This window comes from Myotis lucifugus, unplaced genomic scaffold (genome assembly GCF_000147115.1).
Source record: "Myotis lucifugus unplaced genomic scaffold, Myoluc2.0 scaffold_5, whole genome shotgun sequence".
Taxonomy (NCBI): domain Eukaryota; kingdom Metazoa; phylum Chordata; class Mammalia; order Chiroptera; family Vespertilionidae; genus Myotis; species Myotis lucifugus.
Genome location: NW_005871053.1, coordinates 891,672 through 913,482, shown reverse-complemented (window position 1 = coordinate 913,482; position 21,811 = coordinate 891,672). Strand labels below are relative to the sequence as shown.

The following is a 21,811-nucleotide window of genomic DNA, read 5'->3' as shown; positions in this document are numbered from 1 at the left end:
TCTGAGGTCCTGGGGGTTAGGGCTTCCACATGTGCGTTTGGAGGACATAGTTCAACCCACAACAGGGTCTAATGCTCCCTCCGGTGACTTTCCACAAATGTGTGTTTTTGGTGTCGCCCAGACACTGGCCTTCAGGAGAACCTGAGCCTTTCTGGGTCCCACAGCAAAGTGGCTGTTTCTTGTTAGGCTTCACGCCTCCCATTGACTTCCTTTCTAAAATTCGTGGCATTTCTCCCCTGCAGCTGCCCCTCCAATCCTGTCCTGTGGGCTGGAACCCGGTGCAGGTGTCACTTAGGGTTTGGTGGGAAGTGGGTTCAATTGCCAACCAGAAACCTCTTCTGCCTTTTTAGATATTGTTTCCAGTTCACGTCTCCCTTTTTCCCAAGGTGTGTCCTGTTCTTGCTGGGGTTCTTGCCACTGCCAGGAGTGACCCACGAAGGTTGCAGAGATGGCCGGGGCCTCAGTGAAGGTGGCGGTGCGTGTCCGCCCCTTCAATTCCCGGGAAATGAGCCGTGACTCCAAGTGCATCATCCAGATGTCCGGAAGCACCACCAGTGAGTATTGGCTGCGATGGATTGTTGGCTGCTGCTGGTGCTAGGCCATGGGTCCTGTCTCCTGGCCAGAGGTAGCAGCTGATCTGGCCTGGCTCGCTCTTGCTTCTCGGTGTGTAGGTTTCCTGGGGCTGCAGTAACAGATGACCACAAACTGTGTGGCTGAAAACAACAGAAATGCATTCTCTCAGTTCTGAAGGCCAGAGTCCGAAATCAAGGTGTTGATGGGGCTGGTGTGTCCATGTCATCATGTGGCCTCCTTATGGGGACAGCGATCAATGGATTCCACACCCACCCTACTCCACTGTGACCTCATCTTGACAACTAATCACATCTGCAAAGACCCTGTTTCCAAATAAGGCCACATTCTGAGGTTCAGGGGGCCATGAATTTTAGGGGACACTGTTCCACCCATGGTTACTGATTCCTTGTCTTGCTTCAGTGGCCCCAGGTTCATAAATTGTTTTCCTTTTTCTATTCTTTTGCTGTGTTTATAATTGTAAATCATCTCAGAACCTTCTGAGAAGTGGGAGGCCTGGAGTCAACATCGTGCGTAGGAGGTGGGAGGAGAGAGGCAAATTCAAGAAAGTCAGAAAGGCAGACACACCCTGAGGGGTCCTTAGCACACAGGGTCCGGCTGCGGAGCGGAAGAGAGGATGCCTCCCAGACCCCCTTGGCTCCATTGTCACACCCATTTGTAGTGAGTTGCTGCTTGGGTGCAGATGTGGGCAGAGCTCACCGTCTGAGCGGAAGCCCTCTTTGCCCATGCGGACACTGGTAGTTGCCTCTGTCAACCTGTGCAGTCTCAATGCCTAACTCATCTGAGAAGTCAGCCCCCATTTGCCATCACTGTTCTAGAATGTTCTAGGCTCCAAGTAGAGCTTCACTGGACACGGAAGAGCACCGAAGGGAGCATGGCTGTGGCCGAGCAGGTGGCCACACTCTGCAGGCCTTTTCATTAGAGGAGGAGTTGGAGACACATGATGTGGGAGGCTGGCAGGACCCTGGGCAGCAGCTCAGCCAAGGGCCCGGGGCCTGCTGTCATTGGCTGCCCCCAGGCCGACATGTCCTTGGCACTCCCTGATTGAACCATCCGGGGACAGCTCAGAGGACTTGAGCTGCTTTCACCCTGGAGGCCAACCCATTAGAGTCAAGATGGGCTCTTCACTGGCAGAGGTCACAGTGGTGACCCACATCTGCTGTCCCTGTAGTCCCACAGGAATGAGGACTGTCTGTTACAGCACAGGTGGGGAAACTCATCAGCCGGCATTTGCTGAGCGTGAGCTCGTGCCAGGCTGCACTCTAGGCACCGGGTACTCACTGCCCTCGGGCTGATGCTCGGTGGGGTGATGGATGATGCACGCATGTGCACAGTGAGATAGAACTAGACCGGCCCGTGCCACAGGCCCCGCCCCACAGGGTCAATAGGGTGCAGTGACAGGGCAGGGGGACTTGCTGAGGTGTGTGGGGCGTGTGAGGCAAATTAGATCAACGGAAAGGAGGCTTCCTCATCAGAGGATGGGAGGGTCTCCTGTGCTGACAGGCAAATGCCTGGGTTTGAGCTAATGCTTCGCTGGAACCCCGCTGAGGTTTTGGTCTCTGCTTCAGCTAGGCTTCCTCCCAAATCCTCTGAGTCTGGGGCAGTGACCTGGTAAAACAGCACGCATCTCTCTCTTTCTTTCTCTCTTTCTTTAGCTCACACACACACACACACACACACACCCCTATGTTTGCCAGTTTCTGTCCTGTGAACACTCTCCCCACAGCCAGTTTCAGGCCACCTAGGGTTTAAGGACAGGCGCACAGATTCCGAGCACCGGACACCGCTGTGCTGGAGGTGCCGGCATCTCTGCCTGGGGTGCAGCTGAAGACTGCAGGGCATGCAGGCAGACAGTGGCTGCCGTTGACTCCTTTCCTCCTGGTCTCGCCTCCCGACTCAAGCTGGCATCCCCACAGCTCGTGTCTTTGACCCTGGGGCACTGCCCCCTCCGTTGGCTCCTGCAGAGCCTGGGCAGGGCTGGGGGCATTTCAGGGAGCTGTCCCCGAGCCGCCTGCCCAGCGTGCCCCGAGGGCTGTTCTCCTTCCTCTCCTCAAACGTACACAAGGAGAACCGGGGACCCTGCAAGGGAAGGCTGTTCTCCAGCAAAACGGCTCCTCTCTGCGTGCAGCAGGCTGAGGGGGGTGCCTGTCCGGCCGGCCTTGGCAGGTCACCCTGGTGAGGACTCAGGGGCGACAGTAGAGAGCCAGGTCTGGGTGGACCCTGGGCTCCAGTCTGGCTGTGTGCCCTGTGACCCAGGGAGGGCACGACCCCTCTGACCTCAGAATCTGTAACGATAGAGGGCATTTCTCAGACACCACAGGACCTCCAGGGGGTCAACCATTCCAGGGGACCCGTCGGCAAGGGGTGGGGGGAGGTCCCGAGGGCCAGAGCAGCTCTGCCCACTGGTCTCCATGGCAGGTTCTCCTTAGCACGTACCCCTCCCTCTGACCTGTCTGTCAGCTGTCCCAGCCCACCCACAGTTCCTTGAGCACATCTGTGCCCTGGCCCTGTGCGGGCTCCCACCTCAGGGAGCTCATGGTCCATGTGGGTGTATACAAACATGCTAGCACCAGGACACCATCAGAGCAAGGTCAGCGCCTGGGGTTGGGCCAGTGTCATGTGGGTGAAGAGAGCAGGATGGATGGGGGTGTGGGGATGGGGCCAGGCTGCTCAGAGAGCCGGTGTGGGGGCCAGCCAGGAATGGGAGAGCAGGGCGGGGCTCGGGCCTGTCCTGGGAACCTGGCCCACAGGCAGGGAGGGGAGGAGATGAGGTCATGGAGGTGAGGCATTGTGGGGTGAGCCAGGGACCGGGCCACTTGCTGCCAGGGGACCCAGTGGAGGCCCAGCCCAGGCTGCCCGTGTCAAGAGGGCTGGTGATTGTTGTTTCTATGGTGCCCGCATGATCTGCACTGGGGTGGTGGCCGAGCCCCTAGGTCTCAGGAGGTGAAGCCAGGGCAGCTTGCTCTCCGCTGGGCCTGGCTCCTGGAGGCAGCATGGATGTGACCCCCTCTTGGCTGCGAGGACAGGGATGTGATGGTCCGTCACCTTCTCCTTTTTGTAGCTTCCCAAGGGCACTGGGTCATCTCCCAGAAGCGCTCAAGCCTGGGGTCTGGAGCCCAAAGCCAGGTCAGCCCTGGGGATGGGGCCTCATTTGACGCCCGTGCCGTGAGCAGGAATTCAGCTAGGGCAAATGGCCGAGGGGCCTGCCCAGGAACCGGGCCTGGGGCAGCCGCAGGAGCCTGGCAAGGCTGAGGGGAGGTGTTGGCTTTCCAGGGCTGCCCTACAAGGTACCACACGGAGGCTTGGACATCAGGTCTGGAGGCTGGAAGTGCGAGCTTAGGTGTGGGCAGGTGGTTCCCTCAGAGGCTGTGAGGGAGAATCCGCTCCCTGCCTCTCCAGCTCCTGGCGGCCACTGCAGTCCTTGCAGTCCCTGGCGTGTAGCCGCATCGCTGCATCCCTGTTCCATTTTTGCATGGCCTGCTCCCTGTGTGCATGTCTGTGTCACATGTCCCCTTTTATAAGGAAACAGTCATGTTGGATTAGGGCCATCTGACTCCAGTATGACCTCATCTTCACCAGTTACATCTGTAAGGACCCCACCTCCAAATAAGGTCATTCTGAGGCCTGGGGGTCAGGACTCCCACATATGAATTCGAGGGGTCTGCTTCTCTTGATGCTGGTGACAGGTCACCGGGTGGGGCCAGGGGTGTGGGGTCCTGAAGGCTGTGCCGTGCCCAGGAAAGTGAGGGCCCCAGCCAGTTGTCCCTGCGGAGAATCAGTGATGGTGAGCAACCATGGCCTCCATCCCCAAACATGGGGGTGGGGGAGTGGCCTCCTAGGGGTGCCTGAAGCCTTGATGACTGGGACTGGTCCGAGTTCCTGGTGGATCCCCTGGAGGGATCTGCCTCCAGCTGGGTGGTACGTTGGGGGGTCTAACAGTCCTCTATCAACATGGACATTTCGGGTTCAGACAGTGGGCAGCAGGCAGGGTGGTCTGACGGGGTTGGGGCCGAGGTCCGTCCTGCCACTGAGGACCTACTGCCTGCTGGGTTCGGAGTCTGGGAAACGCTGAGGACTGGGCCTCACAGACCTGGGGTGAAGCAGCCTTGGACGGGGGGAGGGGTGTCCTGGCACACTTGGCAGGCGCCAGGGAGGGTGATCGCTTCACCTCGAGTTTGTGGCTTCCTTCCTAGTTTGATGAACTGATGTTCCGTGACTCGTGAGCAAGGCCTCAGCCAGGCCGGGGTGCAGCTCAGTGAGGGAGAAGGGAGGGACCTGTGAGGGGACAGTCCTTAGAGCCATGAGCGCACACCTGGAAAGAACCTGAAAGGGCACTGATGGGAAGAGAATAAGTCGAGTCCCTGCGGGTGGCGGGGGTCGGGGAGGCGCAGCCAGCACTCCCGGACACACAGTGGAGATGCAGCAAAGCGCTAACCACCACACCTGTCCCCCTCCCTACAGCCATCGTTAACCCCAAACAGCCCAAGGAGACGCCCAAAAGCTTCAGCTTCGACTACTCCTACTGGTCGCACACCTCGGTAAGCCCGGGCTGGGGGTCCACGGGAGGTGGGCCACAGCTGTGTGGACACCGCTCAGCCCCTCCTGCTGTGTGGCCCACACCCAGTCCCTCGGCCTCTCTGAGCTGCATGTTCCTCTCTAAATGAGGCGATGACCACATGTCTTCCTGCCCTGGAGGTTCCGGGACATGATGTGGGCCCTCGGGGAACGTAGTGGGCTGAGCCCTCAGCGCCCCCGACTCCTGCAGCTGCAGCCCCTCTTATCCTGCAGCCCGAGGACATCAACTATGCGTCGCAGAAGCAGGTGTACCAGGACATCGGCGAGGAGATGCTGCAGCACGCCTTCGAGGGCTACAACGTCTGCATCTTCGCCTACGGCCAGACGGGGGCCGGCAAGTCCTACACCATGATGGGCAAGCAGGAGAAGGACCAGCAGGGCATCATCCCACAGGCATGTGGGGCAGGGAGGGCACAGGCGATGGGGGGCAGGACCCAGTGATGGCGGGACACAGAGCAGCAGGGGCAGCTGGGAGACCCGCTGGTGGAAGTGACCCTCCCCTGGGGGCTGTGAGGACTGGTGGTCTGGGAAGGGAGAGGTGCCCAGGTTAACTGAAGGCTGAGATGCAGATGCCTCAGATTCTGCTGGGACCCACCCCGGCCCAGCCCCCGGGTGGGCTTCTGGATCTGAGCTGCTCAGTGCTTGACCTGGTCAGGGCAGCAGAGAACACTGGGTGGTCTGTAACATGGCAGACCCCCCCACCCCATGCAGACAAGGACAGCCGGAGGAGCAGGCCAGTGTGAGCAGATGATACGTGAGAAAAGGTCAGATGTCAATGAGGGGACCACTGAGTTAAGCAGAAGACAGCAGCTCATTCGCCTGCAGGCCTTCTCAGTGCCTTCAAGATGAACTGTGAGGGTGTGAGGGGCCAGGAGAACAACGGCTAGCCTGGGCGCAGGCAACCCATAGCACCCTGAGGGCAGGGCTTTCATCATCTGACTATGTCTTGGGTCTCTACAGCTCTGCGAGGACCTGTTCTCCCGCATCAATGACACGACCAATGACAACATGTCCTACTCCGTGGAGGTAGGGGTCCCCGCCCAGCTTCTGGTCCTCCGGGCATGACTGGGGTCGTAGGCATGGATAGCGATGCTTTTCTGGTGCATAGTGAGTCCCCATCACTGGTTTGTGCCCTTAGCTTGTCACTCGCTAGCACATGTGGCAACCATGCCACCACACCCACTCAGGGCACAGATGTGCAGGGCGCAGGGGAGTGAGGGGCAGTCCTCTGCTCAGCTGGTGTGCTGGGCACAGGGACAGGTGCCTCAGAGCTGCATAGCCTGGGCCATACTGTGGCTGTGGCCCCAGGGTGAGCCCCAGGATGGCTGTGGGTGTGAGGGCCAGGCAGGCAGGGATGGGCTGATACCCCCAGTGCACACACTCACACAGGGGCTTGGATTCCTTTGCACACCTCCCCCTGCCCAGTGGGCAGTCCACGCTCCCTGCCCCAAGAGTCTCTAATGGTGGCCCCTGCACTCCCTCCTCAGGGTTCTTGGGTAGTGACCCCCACATCTCCTAATACCCCCTCCTCAGGAGTCCCTGACGACAGCCCACCTCCCATCTTGAGTGTTTCTGATAACTGACCCCACACCTATCTTTGGGGTTTCTGATGATGGCCCCCACACAAATGTCTCTGCCCTGCAGGTCAGCTACATGGAGATCTACTGTGAGCGTGTCCGCGACCTCCTGAACCCCAAGAACAAGGGCAACCTGCGTGTGAGGGAGCACCCGCTGCTGGGGCCGTATGTGGAGGACCTCTCCAAGCTGGCCGTCACCTCCTACAATGACATCCAGGACCTCATGGACTCAGGGAACAAGGCCAGGTGTGTGGGGTGACTCGCCCACCCTCTCTGTCCTCTAACCCCCACTGTGCCCACAGCTTCTAGTCTCTGTGAGGAAGGCTGGTCCCTGGGGCACCTGTCGTCTTCCCTGAGGAGGTGTGGGCCTTGGGGGCCTGCAGCTCCCTGTACAGGGGGACACTGTGACCTACAGGTGGGCTGCTCCTCCTGGGGGTGGGCTGTGCACCCTGCGGGGGAAGTGCCGGCGCCATCTGTGGCTGCTGCCCCAGGTGGTCATCCCTACAGGCAGCTGGCCTGCTGGGCCCAGTGACCAGGAGACTGAGGTCTGGCCCACCTGCTCTGAGGGTAAATGGGGCCCGTGGATAGGGCTCTGGGCAGGAGCTCATGGGGAAGTGTCAGCTGTAGGCACTGCCGGCCATAAGCAGCCCATCTTCCTGGGCTTCACTGCCTGGTTGTCATGACAACAGTCCCCCTCTTTATCACCCAGGGACTCCTGGAGGGTTAGGGTTCCCTTTGTGGGTTACCACCACCCCTCATTTGTGGTCCTGTGGGGGCGCTGTTCTGACGAGGCCCCTCGTGCTGTGGGCTGTCAGGGAGCCTATCGGGGGACACTTCCCTGAGGTCTCTGCCTGTCGGTGGCTTTGGGGCTTCCCACATCACAGCCGTGAGGGCTCCTGCCCAGCTTATAGAGTGAGCAATACCTGGCTTTGCTGAGCACCTGGGAGTAGAGATATACCCCCAGTCACAGCACCCCAAGTACCAGGCTGGAGCTGGGGGGTGAGGGTCCCATGATGGACATGGTGGACAGGGGTGTGTGGGCCCTGTTGCTCTGACAGGAGGCATGGTCACCAGCGGGGCAGCCCTGAGAACCCAGGGCAGCTGACACCCCATGACCTGGCCCAGGGGACTGGCACCACCGGTGACCCGAATGTCCAACCACAGGAGGGTGGGTAACCACAAGTGTCCTCTGTCCCCTCAGGACTGTGGCCGCCACGAACATGAATGAGACCAGCAGCCGCTCCCACGCCGTCTTCAACATCATCTTCACTCAGAAGCGCCACGACGCGGAGACCGACATCACCACAGAGAAAGTGAGCGTGGCCTTGGTGCTGGTGACATCAGGCAGGCGGACGGGTCCGGCCGGTCAGGCAGGATGAGGAGGCCAAGCCACACACTGGCCTGGGAGGCATGGGCAGCGACCTCACACCGGGTACCAGGCACTTCCACCCCTTGGTGAGAGGTTGGCCAGACCTGGGAGGCCGCCTCATCTGGGCATTTGATGCCACCTGGGTGTGGAAGGGACTTGGGGTGGAGGGGCCATGGACTCTCCTACCAGATGGTTTTGGTGGAGACTGGGGGCTGAGATGTCCCCAGAGCTGCACCCCAGCACAGCCCCACAGGCCCAGGATGCCTGGGCGACCCGCGGAGGCAGCAGTGGAGGCCAGGAGGTCTCAGCTCGAGTGAGTGCCTGTCACAGAGGTGACCGTGGGCACTGGCATCTTCGAGCACAAAGGAGAGGCTGTGCTGAGCGGGCACCACCCTGCCCCACTGCCCACAGCCCCAGATGCCTTTCCCACGTGCCTTGGCATGCGCCATGGACCCAGGCAGGGGGGTCCTCTTCTGAAGCTTCTATCCCAACACGCATCTGTGGGCTCCGGAAAGGGACAGCAGGGCCGGTGCCAAGCCTGTTCACGTCCACCAGTAGCTGTGCCCTATAGCGCCGGGTTTCCTCTGATTGTGCCTCTACCCCACCCCCATGTCCAGGCCTTCTCCCAGGGCACCTCAGCCACCTCCCGGAGGGCCGGCTCTCTCAGGCAGCACCCCAGGATCCACAGAGGGTCAGGGAAGATAGCGCCACTCAGATCTGGTGGTGCTGGGGTCACCTCGGCCAGGCACTAGCCTCCTGGAGGCTCATGACAGCCCAATGGGGCCTGGAGGGCAGGGACGGGTCAGCCTGGTTGCAGGGTACCGAGAGGGTCCCACTGATGTCTGGGCCTGTTGACATCTGGGCGAGTTGCCCTCAGTAGCCATGTTCAAGAGGGCCTTGGCCTCCTCTGAATGCAGGTGGCCACCTGCCCTAGGCCAGGGAAGTGTACTGGGGCCCCCTACCCCGGGCACGAGGAATTCAAGCAGTGGCTGGGGCGCTGGAACCGGGTTTAAACCCCAGCACAGGCAAAGTTCCCGTCTGTGGAAATGGGTGCTAGTGAGGGACCCACCTCATGGGTGCTGTGGGGAGTCCACGCACAAACACGTGAAGAGCATCGAGTGTGCAGAAAACAGTGTAGCCGCAACCCTGTGCTCAGGGGTGGGGGGCCTGCAGCCTGTGAGGTGAGGTGGCCTCAAACCTCAGGTAGTGTCCGAAGAGCTGCGAACAGAGGTGCAGAGGGAACGCAGGGCCACAGACTTTTAGACCCCCAGGGTGGGGCTTGGCCGTGGCTCCGCGGGTGGGCCCTTTAGGCGGTGCCCAGGGAGGAAGGGTGCCCCATAGCAGCCTCATGGCATCTTCTGCAGTTGACACATTTGCCTTTTCAGGTGAGCAAAATCAGCCTGGTGGACTTGGCTGGGAGCGAGCGGGCTGACTCCACAGGAGCGAAGGGCACGCGGCTCAAGGTAGGGGCCCAACCGCCACGCCCATGGAGAGCAGTGGGTCCCCTGCTACCCTACTCAAAGGCGGGGTCAAGTCTTCAATCCTGGCTTGTTCCAGGGTGGGCCAGGCAGGAGGGTTCAGCCCTTCTTGGGGTTGGAGGGAGGTATTGGGGCCACCCTCATGGGTGAGCCTAGGTGGGTGGGTGGGGGGCACAGGTGAGGAGATGGGAGAAGGCCAGCAGGCAGACAACCTGGCAGGAAAGCTGGGCCCTCTGAGGGCCCCACAGCACCTTGCCACTGGGGTCTGCGCTTTCCCACCGGAAGAACACAGGCTGCGAGGCAGCTGTGGGAGGGGCAGTGAGCTGGCCGGCCATGGTCCTGCGGGGATACCTCTGGTCAAGCAGTCTTGAGTGTCAGGAAAGAGAATTTTTGTTTCCCTGAGCCCCTCTTTGGTCCCCACTGTTACCTGATGGATGGGATGAGGCTTTGGAAATGTTTCCAGGTGAGGCATCTGTGGGGTGTTACTAGGATTTCTAGGAAGCCCAGGAGAACCCTGGGCAAACTGCACTCCCTGCCCGGCCAGGTGGGCCTCTGATCGGCCTCCTGTCGGAGGCTCCCATACCCCCTAAAAGCCCAAAGGGTCAACAGTCCTGGCTGGGTGGTCTCAGCCCACCCCACATGGGTCAGGCCCCAGGCTCCCGAGGCTTCCTAATGTCCCGACCGTCTTCTCCACCACAGGAGGGAGCCAATATCAACAAGTCCTTGACTACACTGGGGAAGGTCATCTCTGCTCTGGCTGAAATGGTGAGCGGGCTCGGGCTTCTGGGACGAGGCTGATGGGGCAGACCATGGCGGGGCCGCCCTGTCCTGCTTTCCTCGGGGGATGCTGGGAACCTTTCGGGGTTCTAGGGAAGCCCAGAGATGTGGGTGGGGTGTCACTAGGCTACAGATGGAGTCACTTCCTGAAGCCTCAGTGTCCCCACCTGTAAAATTGGGGTGAGCTGTATTCCCCCCAGGGCCCTTCGCAGGGTCACCATGAGCTTTGGTGAGCTTGTTGGCTGGCGTCCTTCTTGGGGGGCAGGGCTGTGTCAGCTCTGACCTCAGTTAGCCCCACCCGGGCCATCCTCCAGGAGGGAGCCCATGGCCCTTGGAGCTGAGGGACTGGGTTTGATGGGCCCCACAGGGCAGGCAGTATTGCCCACTCACCAAGACTCCCAGGCCTTCAGCCAGGGATGGGCAAATCTCCGGAGACCCTGCCGACCTCTGAAATTGTTGATGGAGAGAAGGGCTGATGGGGGGCAGCAGCCTGAGAGGCTGCACTATCGTTTGGTCTGACTCTCAGGCCCAGCTCAGGGTGGCCAGCGATGGCCGGGCGGCGAGTGATGGACGCCTGGCATGTGCTCAGGCCTTCCCTGCTCCTTTGCCCTCTGGAGCCAGCCCATCCCCCTCTCCTCGCACACCCTGGGGCCCCAGTCTCGCTCCAGGTCCTCAGACTCTTTCTGTCTTTTCCTTTTCAGGACTCTGGGCCCAATAAGGTGAGCTGCTTGCTTCAGTTCCAGTGGGGAGGCGTCTTCAGTCCTTGACGGGGAGGGGCTAGAAGCAAACAGTGTCCTTAGCTCAGGCTACCCTCGCGAAGGCTGCAGCAGTAGAATTCACCCTTCATTTGTGCACTTAACCAGCAAACACATTGCGCCCAACTCTGAGCTAGGCCAGAGCAACACAGGCCTTCTGGGGCTGGGACAGTGCAGGAGGCAGATAATAGAAACAGAAAAGGAAGAATATAGGGGTGGGCAAAAGCAGGTTTATAGTTGTGAGTGTGAAACAGTTACTAAAGCTATCATAATAGTCATAACCTGCATGTCTTTTTCCATACGAACAACTGTGTTGACCTTCTAGGAATAAGACGGTGCAGGCTGGGAAGGCCGAGGAGAGGGAGGGCGGTGGGTGGTTCTGGGAGTTGCTGAGCATGGCAGAGCAAGGGCTGCTGGTGGGTGGACGGGCACTGGTGAGGGAGCAGCAGAAGTCAAAGGCGAAGTAACTGAGTGATTGTAGGGCATGTACTGTGGCGACAAGGACAAATGTGGCAGAGATTCAGCCTCAGGAATTAAGTAAAGAAAAGTAGGAATGCAGTTTTTCACCCACCAAGTTTCCAAAGGAGAAAAGGGAAGCCCCAAGTACTGATGGCTTGGAGTTCAAACCGGCTCACAGAGCCGGCCCAGCGTTCCTGAAACCCCCTTTGACAGCGTGTCTTGAGAGCGTTCACCCTTTGTCCCCTGAGAGTTGTGGAGCTCCTCTTGGGGATCATCCTAAAAAGCAATGACGAATGTGTTGGCCCCAGAGAAATGGCCCGGCCCCTTGCAGGGGCACCTGTGAGTGTCCATGGGAGGGGCTCTGGGGGCAGGGGCCGTGCCCGTTGGCCACTATGGGGGCTCCACAAATATTTTTAAAAAATCCTCTCCCAAGGATATTTTCCCATTGATTTTTAGAGAATGGAAAGGAGGGAGGAGGGGTGGGGAATAGAGACAGAGAGAGAGAGAAACATCGATGTGAGGGAGACACATCAATTGGTTGCCTCCTGCACATGTCCTGACCGGGGCCAAGGATTGAGCCTGCAACCCAGTGCTCTTGACCGGGAATTGAACCCAAGACCCTTTGGTCCAAGGGCCGAGAAACCCAGCTAGGGCCACAAATACTTCTTAAGCAGCTGTGCACATAAAAGAGCCGACACTGGAAAGTAACTGAATATTAGTGATTAGTGGAGTCACTATGTCAGTCATGGCAGGTCCACCGAAGTGATTCTCGCAGCCGTTATATGGGCTGGAGTCCACATTTTGAGTGGATTTGCCTTACTAGAGGAATAAAGAGCCACTGGGGTAGACAGTGTGGAGGGTGCTTCTTTAGGGGAGGGAGGGGCACAGGTATGAAAGCAGGGCTTGCACTCTGGCTTCTGAAGGGAGGTGGGAAGTTTGATGGACATGGAGGGTGGGTGCTGTGTGGAAGGGCGGTAAGCTGTGGGGTTGGCGGAGGCCGGATGCCGCACTTCGCTGTGGGGCCTTTTATTTCAGTCAGCAGAGCCACTGCTGGTGTTTGAGGAGGGGCTCAGATGGGCCCTTCTGACAGGGAGGAGGGCGATACACCAGCCGTGACATCAGCACGCCTGGGCTCGGGTCCCGCTGTGCGACCCAGACACGGTGGGGATGACAAGCGAGGGACCTGAGGGATGTGCAGCAAGTCGCTGATTCCAGCCCTGGGGGAGGTGCCTGGCGGGGCACCCTGGGTCCAGGTGTGGAGAAGCCTTAGAGCTGGCCCAGCCCTGCCCCCCACGGCAGCCTTGGCTTTGGGGACCACCTTGTGCTTGCCCCCGCTCCTCCATGAGTTCAGGGTTGACCTTGAATGTTCCTCCCGCACAGAACAAGAAAAAGAAGAAGACAGATTTCATTCCCTACCGAGATTCTGTGCTGACCTGGCTCCTCAGGGAGAACCTGGGTGAGGACTGGTGGGTTCGCCCAACCCTGGGGTTCTAACTCCCAGCGTGGGCCACTGCCCTGTCTCCCTGCCTGGAGGGGTGTCCAGCCACCAGGAGGCCTAGTTCCTTTCTGGGCCACGACTGAGGTGAACCTGGGGGGTCCTACCAGAGGGCCTGGGACAGTGGCCAGAGAAAGGTTATTGACAGCAAGTGTGGGGAACCAGGATGGTCCACGGGCCACAGAACCCACCCACCCATGACAGGGTTCCTGGTTCAGGCCTGACACCCAGACCAAGTGCCCACTCCTCTCTGGCCTTGGTTTCCCGTTCTATGATAAGGACCCGGGACTCTGCTTGCTGGGTTTTGGGGAGCTGCCATAAATCACCCCTTCTCCTCTCTGCCTGAGTTTGTAACCAGTAGCAGTAGATGGGGAGATGGAAACTGAAATGCCTCTCACCCAAATATAAACTCAGGGGTCCTCCCCAGCGGGGGAAGTTGATGCCTAGGGCGATAGACTGAGTCTTGGGCTGGCCTGATGAACATAGACAGTTGATCCCCGGCCTTTCTCGGCTGCATCCTAGAGCCCCTCTGTGCGCACCCAGTTGGCCCATGATTCTGTTTACCTCTCTGAGCCTCAGCCCCGCCAGCTGTAAATGTAGGAGGCGACGGAGAGGGGAGAACAGGCCGTGGGCTGACCTTCTGCACGGCCTGGTCTTCTTCCCACAGGTGGGAACTCGAGGACGGCGATGGTGGCGGCCCTGAGCCCGGCAGACATCAACTATGACGAGACCCTGAGCACGCTGAGGTGTGTTCTGAGGGAGGCGGGCCCTGCGCCCCAACCAGGTCGGGTGGGAGTGATCCCTCCCTGCCCAAGTCAGGAACACCTGTGAGAGGGGTGCCTCTTGGGGAGGTCATTTCACCTGGGACTCCTTGAGGCTCCAATTGCTGTCAGGGGTGCCTGGGTCTCCATGGGACCTGTTCCATTCCCATAACCCTTTGGGGTACACTTTGGGGCTACGAGTGGCCAAGGGCCCTCGTGCAAACGACTGGGAGAGCTGTGCTTGTGGGCTGAGCAGCTTGCAGCCCCAATCAGCCATGAGAGCCACTGCGGATCTTTAATTAGCAGAGGGGTGAGGGTGTCTTAAAGGTCCCCCTGGCTGCAGGCGGGTACCCTTCGGGGGGAGCCCGGGCTCCTGCGCTAGCAGCCAGGTCAGCATCTCGGGCCCTTTTGACTGAGCACTGCTGGTAGTAAAGAGAAAAAGGACACGGGACACGCTCCCCTCTGTACCTACGTGTGCATTTGCTGAGCAAGGCTCGGGCTCAGACAGGCAAACACTTGGATGTTCTCACATCCCCCACGGGCTCCCTCCACCCTGGAACCGAGGTCCAGGAGCCCAGGCCTCTCCGTAGGGAGAAGATGCTGCCCCATCCCTTCTCCTGGGGCCTGGGTTTCCCTAAGTGGGTGAGCTAGGGCAGGGTGACCCCACCTGTAGGTCTCTGGGAAATGGCCCTATTGACTCCCAGTGGGGTGACTCTTTGCTCTGCCCAAGCCCCAGGCCCTTGCTCTGCCCCCCCACCCCCAACCCTTGGGCCTGCCAGCATGGGCACAGCCCATAGCTCCCTCTGCTGCCCAGGTACGCGGACCGGGCTAAGCAGATCCGCTGTAACGCCGTCATCAACGAGGACCCCAACAACAAACTGATCCGTGAGCTGAAGGATGAGGTGACCCGGCTGCGGGACCTGCTGTATGCCCAGGGTCTTGGGGACATCACCGACAGTGAGTATCTGTGTCCGCCTGTCCTGGGCAGGGGGACTGGGCAGGGGGACCAGGCTGTGGGTCCCCAGGGACCTCCTGGGCCAGCCTGGCCTCCCTCCTGTGGGTCAGGCTGCCACCGAGGTCCCTCTGACCCAGTCCCAGCCCCTGCCTTGTTCCTGGCAGAGCTGTTCCTGGCAGAACTGCCCTGGATGGGAGGCCTGGGGGGACCGCATGGTTTGGGTTTGGTGCTGGCCCAAGCAGGCCAGAGATGGTCTCCCCAGAAGCCATGTTGGCATGCCACGGGTGCGGGGGTCCCTGTGTCCCCGCTGAAGACCAGAGCTGCCTGCCTGATGCCCGGCCTGGGACGGGCAGCCCCGGACTCTCGAGACAAACCTCTTCTTCTGTTTCTCTGTCTCTCCTCCCTCCCCCACGCCTCCGCTCCCCCTTAGCCAACACTGTGCCCGGAGGACCCAAATGTGTGTATCCCCTGCTGCTCTCTGTGCATCCCTGCTTCTGCCACCTGCCCTCAGGGTGTGGGGCAGCCCAGCGGGAGGGGCAAGGCCCAGGGACAGCGGGGAGGGGCAAGCTCACCCCCTCTTTAGGGGCTGGGACAACAGCCCTCTCACAGGTGCCCTTCTGGTAGATTTGGGGTCACATCCCAGGGAGGCAAGGGGCTGCCAAGGCCTCTTCAGACTAAAAGTGTCTGGGCTCAGGCTCCTGGCCCCCATGTGCCCCAGAGGCCTGGGGAGTCCCGAGTGTCAGCGCTGGAGGCCCGGTCCGTCCCTGGCTCCTGGCCCCTGGCCCCACCTCTCTCGGGCCCTTCATGCCCCAAGGCCTTTTCCCTTTGGAAATGCCAAGAGTCTGATTGCTGCCAGATCCTCCCCGCCTGTGACCCCTGCTGGCCTTGGGCTTGGCTCCCTGAGCAAGGGCACAGTTCAGTGCCTCCCGACCCCAAGGGTGGAGGGGCTCTCCGCTTCCCCGGTACCCCGTGCTGATCCGTTTGCTGCTGCTTTGCTCCACGTCTGCTTCTGCCAGGAGGGGCCTAGAGGGTGTCACAGCCCCAACTCTGGGGCCTTCGGGGCCCTGGTGTGGCTGGGGCTCCCTGGGTGCCCAGTGCTGGGATACTCCATGCTCAGAGCAGCCTCTCGGGGGTGGAGGAGTAGGGGCTTCCTGAAGGGTCCCTCCAGGGGTGGACAGCAGAGCTTGACCCGAAGCTCAGAGATGCATTGTGGGCCAGGTGAGGGGTGGGCAGAGGGGGGCGCCCACAGCAGAAAGGATGAGCATGAGTGTCAGGGCCCAGTGAGGGGGAAGGGAAGTGGACAGGGCGGGAGATGCAGGAAGGGCTGGAGGAACCATGGAGCTCACGGAGCTCAGTTTCAGAGGCTGCAAGGCAGCCTGGGTGGCGCAGGTTTGGCATGCAGGTGCAGGGAACACAGAGAGGCCTTGGCCCAGGGCAGGGGAGTGGAGCGAGGGGCTCTGGGGGTCCTGATGGTGCTATGCTGCTGCGGGAGGGGGCGGGCGGGGGGTCAGGGCCCATCGTGTGGGGTGACAGGTGGCCTTGCATGTGTTGCCCGGCACCTGGCAGCTGCGCCTCACTAATAGTTTGTTTTCTGCCTTCTCTTCGCCCACCTCCCAACTCGTGTCTCTTTTCTCTCCCTCCCGTCTGTCTGCCCCCCTCTCCCTCCCTTCCTCCCGTAGACCTGTCTGACCTTGACAACAATGACCATAACTGTGGCTGGGCGGAGTTGAGTCAAGCCCCTGACAATCTCTCCACAGTGACCAATGCCCTGGTGGGCATGAGCCCCTCATCCTCGCTCTCGGCCCTGTCCAGCCGCGCGGCCTCTGTGTCCAGTCTGCACGAGCGCCTCTTGTTTGCCCCGGGCAGTGAGGAGGCCATCGAAAGGCTGAAGGTGAGGGCAGGGCCAGAGCGGGCACCAGGCCCTGGGAAACTGAGCTTGGAGCCGTGGGCATGGCCTCGCCTCCCGGGGAGGCCCCCTCCTCTGGGCCCAGGGCCGAGCCCTCTTGTTAAAGGCAGGAGGTGAGGCCGTGCCCCGGGCGCCCCCTCCACCTGTCACTGCTCTCCACCCAGCACCACGGGGCCCTGCTTGCTGACGGGAGTGGGTGTCCTGGGGGCTCTGCCTCCCCTCTTGGCTATTCTGTGGTTGCGAGCCTTTGCCCTCTGGTCCCCTTGTGCCCACAGTCACTCCCTCACCCCCTGCAACGAGCCAGGCTGGTTTTAGGTTTTCTGTCCTGTTTTCCTGGGTGCAGGGTGAGCCCAGACCTTGGAGACTGAAGGGTTTAGGGTTCAAAAGCACAGAGGCCAGACTCCAGGCTGGGGTGGGGCAGCAGGGGGCGGGGGCCCTGGGCATAGGCCCACATGGGGTGGGGGCCCCCCTGGGTGTGGGGTCCACCAGGGTGTGGGGCTGGAAGCAAACAGGAAGTGTTGATAGCATCTGTGCATCAGAACCAGCCCACGCCTCTCCCTCCGGGGTCACTGTTTTTACTCCGTTCCCTGGGTGTGTCCAGAGGCAAGCACACAGTTTTGAGCTCACACTACCCCTCAGCCCTGGATCCTTCAGAAATCAAGCTCCAGCGTGGACTGGGCATGGGGGTCTTGGTGCTCTGCAGCCCTGCTCGTCTCCCCTCTGCCTGGCCCCTGACCTCGCTCTGCTCTGTGTCGCCCCCCAGGAGACAGAGAAGATCATAGCCGAACTCAACGAGACCTGGGAGGAAAAGCTTCGGCGGACGGAAGCCATCCGGATGGAGAGGTGGGTGGTGGGGACACAGGGCCAGCACAGCTCTGCGCTCCAGCGTGGGCTCCGGCAGACCCATCCTCTCTCACCTGTGGTCCCACGGACCTGATCAGGTGATCTGTACCTCCAAGCAGACACCTTAACTCACTGACCAGATGGGTCACTGCCTGGGCTCTGCCTTGGACTATGTGGCCGGAGCACCACTGGCTCCCGGTCACTTGGGGGGAGGCAGGTCCTGTGGCCTCTTGAGGTTTGAGCTAACCCCCATCTTCCCTCCAGGGAAGCCCTGCTGGCCGAGATGGGCGTGGCCATGAGGGAGGATGGCGGCACTCTGGGTGTGTTCTCTCCCAAAAAGGTAGGAGCAGGTCCCTGTTTTGTGGGGCCCGGCTTGAACAGGCCTGGGCCCCCTGCAGCCTTCGAGGGGTCTCAGTCCTCTAGTGGGATTACAGCAGGGGGTCCAGGCCCTGAGGGCCCACACCCACCACAGATGGTGTGAGACCCAGCCCCCCTCCTCAGGGCGGGGCTTCCCTATAGCCTTGGGAAGTGGGCTGGGGTGCTCGTCCAGGTCAGGGTGACACTGGGAACCAGACTCAGGCTGGTCCCTACCTGGAGCCTGTGCTGCCCACAGACAGGGCGGGGCCGGACCCGGGGCTGGGAGTCAGCTCCCTCTCAGAGCTCACCAGACCTTGTCTTAGGAGGGTCTCAGGGTCTGCCAGCGGGGAGCCCTCCAATGGAGTCCCCCTCCGATGCTCAGATGGAGCATTTGGGGAAAAGTCTCTGGTGATTCTAGGACCCAGACACCACCACCACCCCAAAGATTGCCAGATCCTTCGAGCCCTTAGGAGCAGAGCTCCAAGCCAGGGGGCCTCCCTGGAGGCAGGGGTAGTGGCTCTCCAGGCCCTGCCCCTGCCACCTTGTTGGGGAGGAGGCACCGGGCCTCCTCCCACAGTGCAGCCCCCAGTGGTTGGCTTTTCACCCCAGCTTTGTTTGGGGCAAATGGATTCTGTGTTTGCCAGTCTGTGTTTCCCCGTTGAGCCATTGGGGGCTCCAAGGGAAGAGGAGCCAAGGGCACTGGTATGGTGGGCTCCCTGGAATGGGACCAGGCTTCTTGGGCTTCTGCCCCCACACAGTCCAGGCTGGGGGACAGTGCATGCTGAGTGGCAGGAGGGAGGCGTGTTGGGGGGACCTGGGACAGAGTGGGGAGCAGGCAGGGCCTTGATGGGGTCTTACTTCACATCCCTTCTGGAGAGGCCTTGGTTTTCTGGAGTGTGTTGTTCCTGGGCTGTTTCAGACTCTGCTCCTTCCTGGAGGGGTGGGGCGCCCCCAGGCTGGCTTGTGGAGCTGTGGGTGCAGGGGCCTCAGGGTGCTGGGTGCCCTGCAGTTCTTTTGCTTCATTGGTCGCCCTGGGTATGGAGGACGACCCTGGGGACCACTGCAGACACCTCCTCCTGAGAACCACAGTGTTCCTGGGACTCTGGGTCCCCTCACTTAGCCCAGCCGGCAAGCACAGCCCTTCCACACACGCCTGCTCCGGGCTGGGGTGGCTGGGGGTGGTTTGTCCGGGAGTCTGATGACCAGGTCTTCACAGCCCTGCACGGGCGCGTGAGTGGGGTGCTGAGGGACTTACAGCTCTGGGTGGGGACAGCGCGCCCCAAGGTGTCAGTGGGAAACTGAGGAAGCCAGCTCAGCCTCTGCCTGTTGCAGGGTTCTTGCCCAGGACACAGTGTGGTGGTTCCTGAGCTGAGGGACGGCGGAGGGGGGGGGGGGGGAGCATCAGAGGGATGGAGGTGGGGCGTTGGGCCCCGGTGGGCAGAGCCTGCAGCAGCTGCCCTGGGGACGGAGTGGAGCAGGGAGTCCAGGGCAGGACTTAGACAGGGGCCACTGGGGGGAGATGGTCACCTTGGCTTTGGACCGTGTTTTGCTCGACCATGGACAGGAGAGGCATGATGGGGGGTTGTCGACTTGGGTGGAGACTTTCACAACCTCTCTGCTCCCACTGCCAGCGTCTGAGGCCTTCTTGGCCAGAGTTGTACTCCTTGGTTCGAGTGCCCACTGGAGCCCTCGCTCCTGGGTGCCCACCACAACTCCAAGCGCCCCTGGGCCCTTGAATGCTGAGAGCTGGGCTCCCAGTCCCTCCCGAAGCCCAGCTCCCCCTGAGTGTCAAGGCTGAGCCCCTACCCAGCCTGCTATCTGGCTGTCCCCTCCAAGTCTGTGGAGTCCCTGTCAAAGGCTCTTCCTCTGGAAAACTTTTCCTTCATGTGTCCTGTCCTCCCTGCCAAGCTGGAAGGATGCCGTGTCCCTCACGAGGCCAGGCCCAGCATTGGTGGTGGTCTGGTGCCCAGGGAGAGAGGTCAGGTAGGCAGCCAGTGCTGGGCTCCTGCTCCCTGCAAGACAGGTGACCCTCCTCTCTCCCTAGACGCCGCATCTTGTCAACCTGAACGAGGACCCGCTGATGTCTGAGTGCCTCCTCTACTACATCAAGGATGGGCTCACCAGGTGGGGCAGGCTCACAGGTGGGGTGGGCTCACAGGTGGGGTGGGCTCACAAATGGGGTGGGCTCATAGGTGGGGCAGGCTCACAGGTGGCATGGGCTCACTAGGTGGGGTGGCTCACAGGTGGGGTGGGCTCACTAGGTGGGGCGGGCTCCCAGGTGGGATGGTTCACCAGGTGGGGTGGGCTCACCAGGTGGGGCGGGCTCACCAGGTGGAGCAGGCTCACGGGTGGGGCAGCAGTGGGGGTGAGGGCCCATCCATGTTTCCTGGAAGTGATGCTCTGGCTACGCTGGGCCGAGTGGCTCTCCCAGGATTGGCTGTGTTTGGGGGTATTCCATGTGCCCCCACTCATGTGCATCTTGGGTGTTTCCCATTAAAGCCCAGGTAGGTGTCCCTGGAGGCTGCAGGGGAAGTGGGGAGGGAGCCAGCAGGTGGCATCCTGGGTGCCCTGGTCATTGATGACTGTGCTCCCCCTGTTCCCCACAGAGTGGGCCGTGAGGACGGGGAGAGGCGGCAGGACATCGTCCTGAGCGGGCACTTCATCAAGGAGGAGCACTGTGTCTTCCGGAGCGACTCCAGAGGCGGCAGTGAAGGTACTGCTACTCTTCACCCCACCCCAGTGCTGCTGAGCCTCCGGTCAGCCCAGGCCAGCTCATTACCTCCAAGATCCCCAGTCAGTCCTGGGAAGCCCCTCCATCAGACAGGGGCTTGGGCGACTAGGCTGGGGCTGTGGGCAGCCTCTCCTGCGTCGGTGTGTTTTGGGGTGATCCTGGGTGGGAGGACAGTGAGCCATGAGGAGCCAGCCAGGTGGAAAGTGGAGAATTATTTCTGGACCACACTTTCCCGCTGTCTGTGGAGCGGCCACCGGCCCATTTCCCTGCCTGTCTGCCGTCCGTCTACATGGCCTGTCTCGGGTGTGATGTCTAGGGGAGCACCTGCTGGTCAGAGTGTTGTTACAGCTGAGGCCAGGTGTCCAGCCAACCTCTGGGCTGCACACGGTGGCCGACACCTGCTGTATAACTGGGACACTTCAGGGTGGTGGCCTTAAACAATATTGGGGACATTGGCTCTCCCAGAATTCTCTGTCCCCAAAGCCTGCCCTCCCCTGAGTGGGCGGGCACAGAGCCAGAGAGGCTCCGGGACTCCTGGGGATGTGCTGCCCACCTGGAGAGCCTGACAGGGTTGGTGTCAGCCCAGAACAGCCTCCTGGCTCTTTGACAGGGTGCCACTCTCCTCATCTGTTAATCAGGTGTGACCCCTCGGCTTCTCTGAGGCCCAAAAAGGTGCCACTAACAGTTAAGGCTTTGCTGCTAGCAAGGAGGAGAGTGGTGGTGGGGCTGCCCATGGGTGCCAGGTGAGCAGAGCCCTGCAGGTAGCTGGAGGGCGTGGCACCCACGATGACAGCTCCTGACAGGCCTTCTGTCTGTCCCCCTATCTGTCCTGTAGCCGTGGTGACCCTGGAGCCCTGTGAGGGGGCAGACACCTACGTCAATGGCAAGAAAGTCACGGAGCCCAGCATCCTTCGGTCAGGTACAGCCAGGCAGAAGGCCCGTGCCACCCTCCGCCGGTGGGGCCCGTCTGCTCCCAGGGCTGTGGGCATTCGGGAAGGCAGAGCATTGGCTCGAGGCGCCAGGCTGGGAGGAGAGCCTGGCATGGGGTGGCACCATGGCAAGGATGGGACATGGGGAAAGCCCGGGACTGCACTTTGCAAACATCCCTGGCTACAGAGGGGAAGGGCTGAGAGGGTGATTTGGGGCAAGTGAGGAGGTTCACTTGAAGTCTGGGCCAGGGCC

General features: G+C 61.0%; 1 protein-coding gene across 1 annotated transcript in view; it reads left to right on the top strand.

The window, feature by feature from the left end:
* Positions 1–21,811, top strand: part of KIF1A (kinesin family member 1A) — a 100,400-nt gene that overhangs the window by 46,056 nt on the left and 32,533 nt on the right. The window contains 19 exon segments of the mRNA XM_023743370.1: positions 387–554; positions 5,053–5,129; positions 5,380–5,559; positions 6,127–6,192; positions 6,811–6,989; positions 7,945–8,056; positions 9,498–9,575; positions 10,290–10,355; positions 11,069–11,086; positions 12,962–13,037; positions 13,744–13,822; positions 14,652–14,794; positions 15,223–15,249; positions 16,550–16,683; positions 17,462–17,541; positions 17,806–17,881; positions 19,943–20,022; positions 20,505–20,611; positions 21,465–21,548. Of these exon segments, the coding sequence (XP_023599138.1) occupies positions 449–554; positions 5,053–5,129; positions 5,380–5,559; positions 6,127–6,192; positions 6,811–6,989; positions 7,945–8,056; positions 9,498–9,575; positions 10,290–10,355; positions 11,069–11,086; positions 12,962–13,037; positions 13,744–13,822; positions 14,652–14,794; positions 15,223–15,249; positions 16,550–16,683; positions 17,462–17,541; positions 17,806–17,881; positions 19,943–20,022; positions 20,505–20,611; positions 21,465–21,548 (1,768 nt within the window). The 5' untranslated portion in view covers positions 387–448.